General features: G+C 38.4%; 1 protein-coding gene across 3 annotated transcripts in view; it reads right to left on the bottom strand.

Annotated features, from left to right (window-relative positions):
- The window catches only part of EDRF1 (erythroid differentiation regulatory factor 1), a 28,511-nt gene that overhangs the window by 2,716 nt on the left and 13,634 nt on the right, over positions 1-12,161 (bottom strand). For all 3 annotated transcript variants that reach the window (XM_055721161.1, XM_055721162.1, XM_055721163.1), the window contains 12 exons: positions 11,746-12,006; positions 10,263-10,334; positions 10,000-10,150; positions 7,519-7,707; positions 6,257-6,457; positions 5,644-5,866; positions 4,250-4,469; positions 3,675-3,833; positions 3,242-3,391; positions 2,401-2,554; positions 1,988-2,103; positions 1,082-1,245 (listed from right to left, as the gene is read on the bottom strand). In XM_055721161.1, coding sequence (XP_055577136.1) covers positions 1,082-1,245; positions 1,988-2,103; positions 2,401-2,554; positions 3,242-3,391; positions 3,675-3,833; positions 4,250-4,469; positions 5,644-5,866; positions 6,257-6,457; positions 7,519-7,707; positions 10,000-10,150; positions 10,263-10,334; positions 11,746-12,006 — 2,060 coding nt within the window. The remainder of the gene's footprint in view (positions 1-1,081; positions 1,246-1,987; positions 2,104-2,400; positions 2,555-3,241; positions 3,392-3,674; positions 3,834-4,249; positions 4,470-5,643; positions 5,867-6,256; positions 6,458-7,518; positions 7,708-9,999; positions 10,151-10,262; positions 10,335-11,745; positions 12,007-12,161) is intronic.

Genomic DNA, 12,161 nt, shown 5'->3' with positions numbered 1-12,161 from the left:
TAATGCCACGTTTTCATAAGCTAACTTCATATAACATTAGAAACAGCAACAGTATATTGCTGTAGCTTCTGCAAACACATTCGCTGCTGAGGGAGTAAGTTATTGTCTGGATCCCAAGGGCAGCACCACACACACCCAAATCAGACCAACAGAAGTGGTGTAAGGAATTACGCTGCCACACCGAATCCCAGCAACACTTCAAGGTCAACACAAAAAGGAGAAGCCACGTTTGTTCTGAATCCCAGCAGCAAGACAGAAGATTCTTTTTTCACTGCACAATGCCATTAGGCATTAGAAAATTCTTTAATGCCAGTGAGTATCTTCCCAATACAGCCCCCCTCTATTAACAGCATTGCTGATGTGCCCACGTTTATTCTGAAGTATTCTGCTTGCTAAACGATGCTGTAGCCAATACATTTTATTGTCAAGGTAGATGAAGAGATCATCAGCATGCAGTGGTTTCTCCCCCAGTAGCTTTCAAGTGCTCTGTCACAGACAAACCAGTGTCAGTTAAGATAAAGGACACCACATACATGTAGCTCATTCCCCGAGCAAACAGTTTGATTACAAATAAAAGACAACTAGAATTATGCCAGCAAAATTATGGCAGTAAAAGTTAAACTGCTTTGTGTGTGAATTTATACCTATGAGACGTAGGATTTATACCCTCTAAAGGGTAAGTCAGGTATCACAGAGCATGATGAAGCATCAGTGATTCATAACTGCACCAGGCACTTCAGGAGACTATTACAAACCATTGTTTTCCCATTTGAATACAGCCATTCAAGTCTGATTTTTTAACTCACTCAGCCCTGGACTGCTATCAGAAAGAGGAGAGAAAAAAGCTGCCTAGACACGCTCAGTAAAGGTGTTTCTTGGTCATTCCATCAATTACTTGCAAAACCACATAAAACATTCAAAATTTAGATGGTTAAGGCATATCTCAGCTCCTTCTCCACACAGAAGAGTGTGGTATTTATTCTTTTATGGAGGTGACTGTTACATGGTTAAGATACATACTCCGTATGAATTTATGGATGACAACCACACCTACACCTACACACATCAAAGTTCAACTTACCCAATTTTTTTTTTGGTTGCAGTTAACAATTTAATGGACTGGAGGAGAAGGAATGACATTCTGGACTCAAAAATACCAAGCAGTTTCAATACTTCTTCTTTGTTAAGGCCAGCAGAGGAATCATTAGGTGACACATTCTCAGCAGTACTTTTATTCTCGCTCATCTACAGAAAAAGAAAGAAAAGCCACACCATTTCACTGAACTCCACCGTTTAAACACAGTTCAATCAAGTCAGACAACTGCACTTGCAGGTTAGCTTACTCTTTACAGAAGTGGTACCGACACCCCAACTGCTATGACACCCTCTTTATGAGGCTTCAGTAGTTAGCTCAGATCTACGCTGCACACAAGTTACACCGACTGCTTATGTTGTCCATTGGAGTATTCAGTTATAAAAATATCAGGAAATTATGGACCTGACTGCTCAATCTGTTGCTCAAATTGCTAGCAAGGGATGAACACCGGGTCAGCATATATTGCAAGTAATTATCGAGGCATCACGAACCTATTAACACTAGCTACAGATAACCTTCCACATTTTAATAGTTCAATATACTTTATAGAGAGAATTCCCGTTTATATACATTAAGTTCTTTAAGACTACTTCTAACAGATAAGGGATCTTTTAAGGGATAAGAGAGTTGCACAGAACCCCATTCACTCACTCAAGCAATACACGTTTTAATCCATCTCCAAATTATGTTCTAGAGCAATTTTTTTTTTTAATCTGCTTCCACTTAAAGGCTAGACAAGAATTGCAATAGGCTCAAAGCCTGCCCACGCTATTTAAGCAACTAGCTCTACTGAAAAGCGACCAAGCAGTATCTTAATTGCCAAATAACGGTTTTACAGGAATGCAAGAGAGACAAGGGAGCAAAGAATCACACCACTTGACTTCTGTTTACCTGTTCACTTTCTGCCACAAGCTCCTTTCTGATGAGCTGGAATGCACCTTTGGTTTTTGCCATTATATCTAGGGCCCCAAACAAAGTCTTTAATTTCCCAGCACTGCTGTTCTGACCTAAAAAAATAAAAAATAAAATTAAAAAAAAAAAAAAAGGTAAACATGACACAAATGGGTTATGTTACAGATTGCACTTTCTTCCATCCCAATTAAACAGTTCCCACAACAAAAGTGTGTACTGTTCTAGTTAACAGAAAACTAGTAAGATAAAAAAAAAAAAATCTCTTCTCTCTTGAAAACTCTATTCCAAGGAGCAGATTAGTCCTGCTCTCATATACACAGTTATCTAAAAATGAAATTTAAGAGCTAATGGTTGTTTGAAAAGCTGTTGTAGTAAGACAAAGCCAGACTTACTCGCCATCTGGAATTCTGCAAATGCCACCCTTTCCAGCTGCACACGAAGGAACTCACAGGGTGCATCCTTCAAGAGTTGGAAAAGTCGTACTGCTTTACTGTAATGAAGATCAGCAAGTACACGGTGTTGCTTCCTCAAGTGTTCATCACCAACCTGCGCTCAAATTAGGGTACATAATAAATCCCAGACAGTTTGTATGTTCATGAGATAACCGTTAGGAAAAAAACCACCTGTGTAGGTTGGTACACAAGGTGTCCACAATCATTCCTCACCTCACTGCATCACGGTTTATATGAATGGCTGCACGGTTCTAGAACACATCACCAGCACGCCATCTTTGAAGTTATTGTAATTTCATAGCTAATGCTAACAAATTCACACCAAGTAGAACTAAGTCAGCCATAAAGAATACTACTTTGGGGTTAAAAAATAAATAAAAAAAATCAGTGCAGATTTGCATGTTGCTTTCTAAGACTTTAATAAATTCTGTGCTAAAGTTCTAGCAGAATGCTGGTTGCTTGCATATCAGAAGAGTGGCCTGGACACAAAACCAAACCAAAGAAAATATTTGTCATCAATGGCTTCTGTTATGAGAGCATGGAACTACTTAGAATAGACAGAACCATAAAGGTCAATACATTCTGTGAAGGAAAGACTACACTTAAAAATAACATTATATTTCACAATGATTTGCAAATCAAGCATCTCAAATTTCTTTGGTTAAATCATGTAAATAAATATATCCCAACTACAGGTAGAAGAATACATATCAACCTCCATGCACACGGACATGTTACGTGTGGAAGCTATGCAGAAAAATTAAACAGTTTTTACTAATACCTGGTTTCTCAGGCAACTGTGGTACATTGAAGCAAGCCTGTGGTGGATGGTTGCAGCCCGATACTGGCAGAGAGGCTGTCGTGCAGACACCGTATCAACATCGCAGTATTTCAGGGATTTCATCATGGCTTCACTAACTTCCTTCTCTATCTATGAAACAAACCAATAAGATGTAGTGTGGCTACTCTGAAACTAGAACACAACTATGTGCAAGTGTAAGAGTTAAATCTGTTTGTGACACACACTTTTCATTAAGCAAAACTTTAAAAAAAGGCAAGTCACTAAATGTTTTCTGTTTTCCAAGAAATACTTCACGAAAGTTTTTGAATCCAATAAACATTTGGAAGTTATTCCAGTATCAATTTTTTTCACTGTTCAGTTTTCCAGGAAGAAAGTAATTTTTTCAGATGTTGCCACAAACGCTCTGTATTACCTGTTCCTGAGCCTTCCTAGATAACGGAGCATAATCCTGCTGTAGAGTTGCCATAGTGAAATATGTAGTAGACAGCTCCCAGTTCACAGAATCCCACACAGCTGGATGCACGTCTCTCTTACCTAGTGATCTTAATGCCTTCAGGTAGTAATCAATAGCCTGCAGATGACAAAATAATACACATACTTATTACTGCCTGTATTTACAGCAGCTAGTAATTAGTTTCCTTACACTCATTCTCAAGGAAGCATTCCAAAACACCTATCTGAGCGTTCTTCATTTTCTTTACAACCATTTTGGTCCTAACTTGAATCCGGAACAGGCATTTCCGTCTCCCTTGTGCACGGTACTACAGTCCGTTAAACACCAGGATCTGAACGGCGCTATTTCAGGGCAATGGAATTAAACCAACAATACTGAAGCCTACAGAACACCGATTAAGGCAATACAAAAGCAGAAGAGGTATCTCAAATTATTACATCAAGGCTTACAGATATTTACAAAGATATTTGCACATATTCTACAGTAAAAGACAAATTAGGGTATGGGACATTCTAAAAATAGTATGATGTTACCTTATTATAGTAAAGGGCCTCTTCTGGGGAAAACTCTCGTTTGAAGTCACCTTCAGTTGCACAGTGGGCTTGAGCACAGATTCGCATCAGCCTTCCTGTGTTGCACAGCAGAAGAGCAGCATTGGTTGCATCATCAATTGACTCAAAATTCTGAATTCCTTCTTCAAAGCAAGAGAAGCTTTTCTTCCAGAGTTGCTGTTCTGTCGTCGATACGTTTTTACTCACTAGGGTTAAGACACAAGGCTTACAGTCTCACCCAAGTTCTTTAAAGATACTGAACAAACATTTCCACTATGTTCTTTTTCTCATAGATGACCTTTTAGAATTTAAGGGTAGTAAATGATTCTGAAAACCCAGTTCTGGGAAACTACTCTTAAGAAAAAACTCAAACATAAGAAAACTAATGCCCAAAGTGCACTATTACACTTAAAGAACTGTGGTAACACGACATAAAACCCAGGGGAAATAAGCAGGATAAAACAGCTAATTTTTTTTTTCTGTAGTAATATTCAGGGTATTGCAGTTGCTTTATAAACTTACAAGTATGAAAAAAGTATGTATGAAGTGTAGTGAAATACGAAACAAGTAAAAAGTGTCTTTTACAGACAAGTGAAATCCAGTATTTCAGCTACTTCAGCTAAATGGCAGTTCTACTAAAACACAGAGATGATGAAAAATTACAAAATTGAAGTCCAACACAAAATCTTTCAAATACTAACTGGACAAAGGTCTCAGAAAACAGCTAGTATTTGGGAGACTGGAGCTGTTTAAACTGAACCACCAGCTTCTAATTTGTTCTAGTTTATTTAACTCTTATTTGTAGACACTATTGGCTTTGCTTTCAAAACCAAAAATCTACCAAATACTTTACTGTGCAAAGCAGCTTAGGTAACCTCTATTTCCTCAAAAAAACCCCACCAAAAATAAACCGGAAGAAAACTTTCCAAGGATTTACTTGTCAGCCAAAGAATTCTTTTGGCTTTACCGAAACTATTCTTATGTTTAAATTAATCTTACAGTTGTTAATGCCATGCTGGGTTTAACTGAATATCAAGAAAGCAACATGCCCTCCCTTTTATAACAAAGTTGGTTGAAAGTTGCTGTCCTGTTTTTTGAAGGTGTTCTACCCACTGTAAAGGAACTTCTCCAAAGCTATAGATCTCATCATTCAGTTTAGACTTAATTTACAAGTCACAGTAATCTACTGTAGAAAAATATTTACAATGGACATTAAAGTTTTTTTTGTAATTGATATTGTGTACTTCCTACAGAGTTCTTTAAATGTTTTCTTTATAATTAGAAATAGACAAGACTTCCAGCACAACCAGTGAACATGATTGTTTTTGCAGTTCCATGAAATAGTAAGAAGGGGGGGGGGGAGGGGGGAAGAGTACTTGCCCACTCTCTCAGTCTGCACTGCAGCAGCCTGGTTCATGTAAAACACTCCAATCTCGTTCCTGATATTGCCCATCCTCTTTAGTACCTGTATATGCTGCTCTGGATTTTGGTTTTTTAAATTGCTGAAAAGTAAAATTTCATAAGCTGCTTCATAACATTTACAGCTGACGGAAAGTTGGCATTCCAAGTCCGTAGACAAGTCCGTAGCCCAGGCAAATGCTACAAAACAAACCAAAAAGCCTGCATGTCAAATAGTATTTCCAAATAAACTTAAACCTGTGATAGTCTAGAAGAAAATTCCCTAAAAGATAACCAAATATAAGACCCATGTCAGAATGATCCCACAGTTTCTACAGGTAAGTAAAATTTACCCATTACTTAAACAGTTAGTATCTAAATTTAGTTATTTTACAGCTTCAGGCATGTCATACTGACAGCCTCCTTACGTGTGACAGGCACGGTAAGCTTTCTCTGAAGGGAACTGAACTGAAGCATAATAAACCCTCCTCCAGAAACGTTGCTAGTGCATGCTTTTGAGGAAGCATAATGCAATTACTTATGTCTGTCACATAACCAAATTACAGCAGTTATCTTGTAACAGTACCATACCTTGGCACCTGGATTCTCTATGAAGACTATGTAGTATTTCCTGATCTTCTTTTGTCTGGTAATTATATTCTTCAAGATATGCTGCTCTGTTGTTTGCATTTTGAGCAAGCATTAATTGGATATCTCCACAAAGGGTTAAACACTGACAAAGAAATACTAATACTTCAGGAAGCATGCTGGCGCAGAGACAACAGTAGGTATCTATTAGAAAAAAAAAAATCCCATGGATGAGGGAGGGGAAAAAAAAAAAAAAAAGAATTAAATGTCAAAAGGTTTGACACAGACTGACAATATAATTGGTTTTGATGTTACCTGTCACACTTATTCTCTGTATGCAGACAACATACTTTCTGCTAAGAAAAATTAGCCTATTTTAAAGTTACAGCTGCTCTACCCAGCTGACAGTTTCGAAAGAGCAACTATGTTGTCCAAGATGAACAGTGAATTTGATAATTACAAATGCTAATCTCATATTTGACTAAAGGAAAACTGACTTTCTACAGATTAACTCAAATGAGTTATAGCCTGAAAAATTCATTTCCAAAAGGTACAGCTTAAAATTGATTCTCAAGTCTTTAAAAGACTGAAAACTGAAGAATGCTTTGAGTTATTGATAAGCATATTGATTCTTCATCTTAAGATCAAGACTCTTGCTTTATAAGACTCCTCCTGCCCCAAGCCCTACAAACATGGAAGCAAAATAGCAGCACTATAGTACTAAGCTAATAGCATTTTCCAACTAGTTACTCTCATTATGGTAGTAATACTCTAAACAGCCTGATTTTACTTTCTTCGTTTTCCTCAGTAATATTTGAAAATATATTTCATTTTAGAGGAGTATCCAATTCAGCTGATGAACAAGTTTGGTATTTTTGAGAGTTGGGAATATATCTAAATGAAACAGGAACCACCAGGCACTTCCAGCAAAAAAGCATCTGCCTGCAGCGATAGCACTTCGACCACAGAATATTATCTTGGTCTTGGCACCAGAACAACTTTCCCAACTTCAAGTCTTCTGAAGCTCCAGATATGCCCAGTCTGTCAACATGGGAACACCTTTCTACCAAAGGGAGACAAGAGTTCTTCTTACTACAGACTTCCCTCCCGAATAAGGAGCTAGACACTTAGTTAACTAAACGCACAGTTGTCAGACTTGTCACTGCGCACCACTAGGATAAATCATGCACATGAGAAGTATTTGATATCGTGAAAGGTATCTACAGGCAATGGTGCAGATGACAAAACACATTCAAGCAACTTACCATGGCACTGTAAAGCCAGCTTGATGTATCGTAACGCTCTCCCGTATTTCTGTAGAATCACGGCAGCATCAGATAGGACATAATAAGCCTTCGATGATTTCAGAATGAGCTGGAGTTTCATTTTATATTGCCACGATCCAGGAATCATTCCTGACTGACTGGAATGCTTACCCTTCTGAAATGAGCCCACTGTAATGCAACAGAACCTCATTAGTAAATCTCATCTCCATAACATATGTTAGAGGTTGAACATAATTCATCAGCATTCAGACAGAATGCAAATTGCCTTAGTACAGCTCTGCACAAGCAGAGTTATGCCAACTTGTCTGCCACTACATTTTTCATCTGCAAAATGGACCCAATACTTTGAACTTTTCCATGTAGTCCACTGGTAGCAGGATGCTCAAACATAGTGAGCACAGAGCCAATGCAGCTACCCTCTCAAACTTTAAACCATTTTTGAAATACAGATGCAACAACCAAGACTATTCCATTAGACAGCAGTAGAAAAGAACAAGAAAGCCATGGGCATAACGTGTCACGTTCTCTGCCAAATCCTTGCAATACATGCTCTGTTTCTGTATGAACAGTCTCAAAGTGAGAAAGCCTCCATTTGCGAGTTTAGCTTCCAGCACAAAAGGAACTGGATAACCCGGTCCTTTCTGCAAGGAAAGCCAATGTCTGTCTCGCGCTCATTCCAAGACATCCTCAACATAAGAATATGAAGGTTCCTTCAGTGCTGCAGGGTTCGGTTATGGAACCAGAAAGAACAGGTGACTTGGCTTTAGACATACCAAAGGACAGAATTTTGTCCTGACAGTATCTGCATGCAGAAATGAGTCTCTTGCTCACAGGTGGACATATAAGGCCTGACCTGCAAGGCCACTCTCTTTAGTAAGTTCTAGAACTACGTGTTTATAACAAAACCAAATCTAATACGTCAACACCTCATGCAGTTAAAGACATAGAATGCACACATACTGTGTCCATATACCATTCAGAAGTAGTTCTCCAAGCTCAAAATTCAAGAATTAAGAGCACTTACCCTTTCTATACATATGTAAACATACACATGTAGCCAAGAAACTATATCATCTGCATCACAGAAAATAAACCCACATGCTGGAGAAGCAGAAGTTTCCCCCTTATGTTTGAAATATTTTTCTCTAGGTTGAATTCAATCCTTACGACCTAAACAAGCAACACCGTTGCTACTTCAGGGAAGAACTCCAGCACAGATCCAGAAATTAAGTTGGTTTTTTTTTTGGCGGGGGGTGGGGGGGTGGTTGGTGGTTTTTTGGTTTGGTTTATTCTGAGATCTGTACAATATTCAGCTCCCACCTCCCCCAGGAAACACTTGTTTCTAAACAGAAAAAGTTAACCTGGACATTCTCCTTGCCAGCTGGCAAGAGCTGCAACATGTTACCAGTTCCAAATCCTGAAGGCAGAAAACAGAGCCTGACTGCAGGAGAGCTGAAATCCGCCCACTGTTCTTGCTGAGCTGCCCTAGGTGGAATTTCTCCGTAGATCTTGGTAACAGTTAGTCTCACAGTCTGTATTAGCAGTACTGCACATGATTTATGCAAGCTGGGCACAATGTAACTTTCTGATGGAGGTGCTAAACTCCTTGGTCTTGTATGTGATAAAAACTAGGAAGTATGTGTACATGTCCAGATCACTGACATTCAAGAGAATCATGAAATTGGAAGAGAAATATGAGAACACAAACTAGTACCTCAAAACGGAACTTGCTTATTATTTAGAGATTTTTGAAGGGGGAAGCAAGGAAAAAGGAAAGAAGAAAGAATTGTACGAACATGCAAGACAAATTTCTTCCTGGGTTGTGCTTGTAGGGCTTCTCACCCTGCAGAGAACTCTAATTTCAGGAGAGTCTTTCTTCTTCTACCCTTTTATGGTAATCCAGAGAAAAAGTAAGTAGACAGACTATAGTCTGAGACTTCTGTATTTCGAGTATTTAAGCAAAAAAAACCCCATCTTTTACTTGCTGCTTCCTTCCACAACTGTAGATGTACAAGATAGAAAACAAAATCCTAGTTAATATTTGATATGCAATTCAGCAGCAAACAATGTAGGAGAAAAACCTGCCAGAAGTGAGAAGTCACGAAAACCCCACAACTAAAGACTATTTTAAAAACAACCCATGCAATTTGTCATGCTCCATGTATCAAACCCCAAAATACTAAGTCCTTATGGAAGTCATCTGCAAACTACATCTAAATACGGTCCCGTAAATTATGAGTTTACTAATATAATTGCTTTGATATGCAAAATATCCCAAATGACCTATTCTTTTCATATTTAAAAGGGAACAGACTGTTCCTCAATTTTCAATATATTACTTTTACTTAGGCAGTAGTGTAATTAGTGACTCGTAAGTACACTGTTTTGACAATCAAAATAAAGTAGCAGCAGTTTGTGCTGGCACTGAAAAGGTCTTATTTGCACAACAATACAACTTACTTTTGTCCAAAAATAATGCCATCTGTTTTTCCAGACACTCGGGACCACCACTGGTGGATTCATCTTCATATTTCAATGGGATTGGAGTGCTGGGATCAGCTGCAGGAAGGTCACCCTCTTTTTTAACACTGCTGTCAACAGACTTCAAGCCCTGCAAAAAGAAGTAATTTAAGTCACCTTGAAAGCAACATTTAGGAAATACAGAATACATCAAGAATTGGGTACTAGGTGAAATATCACTAGAAAGTTGACTGTAAACTTACCTCCAGGACATAGTTGAGCACTAGCCTGCAGCGCTCTTCAGTGCCATGGCAGACAGGAAACGCACAGCTAGGCTTCATGGAGGGGGCACAGGGAAGGAAGGAAAATGTTCAGCAGAAGAAAGTTACTGGCTAGAAGATGCAAATGAGACCTAGCATTAAGGAAATGTGTTAACGGAACAGCTGAACTCGAGACTAAAAAGTGTCACAGTATTTCTTTCCTTTACCTTAGTGAGCAATTCATATACCTAGTCATTTACTTGGTCTCCCCTGGTAATCACAAATAGAAGAGATGTCTCTATTCCATCAGTAGTTACAAAAGCATCCACAGACGGTCTGCAATGCAGATCTGGGAGGATAAGATTCAATACTGCAGAAAAATAATTTCTTCAGCCTATACATCAAAGCTGCACTTTTGTCACCTTTGAACAACTCAAAGCTTTGGGATTTCAGGGGTGGTGGTGGGGGAGTTTGTATTTTTGTTTTTTTCTAGGATTGAGTAGAAGTGGGAGGAGAAACAAGAAACTGAGTACTTCTGCACCTGTACAAGTTGTGTTTTCAGCTGATGGACCTTGCAGCATTAGAAATTAAGATGCAATAACAGTTACAAATTTACTTAGGAAATTTTGTTCTTTGCTACTCAACACAGGCATTAGAAAAAAAAGGTTTAGCTTTTGACCAATGAGAGTAACTTCACAATCATATCCCTATATTAGGTAAGACAAGTAAAATATCAGAAATAAAATGCTTTGAACAACTTCTTCACTGACCTTCCCAGTTTCTCATGTTCCTGTATTTTGTTACAATAATAATACACAGAAAGTGCAACAAAGGTAGCACTATTACACTTCTGCCAATTCCTTTATCAGGCACATGTATGCCAAGAAAGTTTCAGGAATACTATGGCCACGCACCCAGCTATCCCCTTAGACACAACATGTACATGTGTGCAGAGTGAAGCTTCACCTCTTCTTTAAAATTAACTAGAACCAAGTTTTCAAGGAAATCAATTGCTGTATTTCGATCAGTTACCTTGGAAAGACAAAGGGAAATCAAACACTAACCCTGTGGAAGTGAAGTAGCTGCTGATCTCAGAAAAACACTCAAACATCAACGTTGCTCCAGAAATAAAAGACTAAGATACCCTAGCTATCCACACAAACTCGTGGTCATCTACAGTGCTTACACATAGCCACAGTTGGCCTATTTTCTTACTATTGCGACGGAAATAATTTTTCTGTATCCTGCTATGCTGACACAAAGGACACATGCAAGACAGGGGAAAATCTACATTAAACCTGCTATACTTTAAAATTCAAAGACCTCAAATGTTATGAGCAGCCCATCAGAAGTTTTTTTCCCCCCACTGTCTTGTCTTCAGGTTAACTGAAGCACAAAACAGGTAACTGAATTTCAGTAACAAACCTTGCTACATGAACTGAATCTTTCAAGAAAGCCCTTTAAAAATATCCACAGCTTTACTTACACGGATCCGATGAACAGACTTGTACTTTTCTGGTACTGATAACTCCCCAACAGATTTGATTACAGCCACTGCTTTATTGTCATCTGGCGGATCAGAACTGTTACTGTAGGAACCATTTTCATCACTGTCTGGCATTTCTTCCTCTTCCTCGCTGTAACTTTCATCAGAATTTCCACTTATAGGGAAGTCTGTACCATCTTCCTTTTTAGGTTCATCCAACTGAAAAAGCTCTGATAACATGTAGTTTGCTGAAGCAATAATCTTTTTAAATAAAAGAAAAAATTGGTGATTTATTTTCAAGTTATTTTTCTTTTGAAAGGCAACATCAATATAAATTGCCTTAGAACAAGGAGTAGAGTGTGCATACAAACAGGTGTTGATAACCTGTAAATACAGCCTGTACACACACACATTGT

Source organism: Falco cherrug, chromosome 9, assembly GCF_023634085.1.
Source record: "Falco cherrug isolate bFalChe1 chromosome 9, bFalChe1.pri, whole genome shotgun sequence".
NCBI lineage: Eukaryota > Metazoa > Chordata > Aves > Falconiformes > Falconidae > Falco > Falco cherrug.
This window is presented reverse-complemented; position numbering and strand designations above follow the sequence as displayed.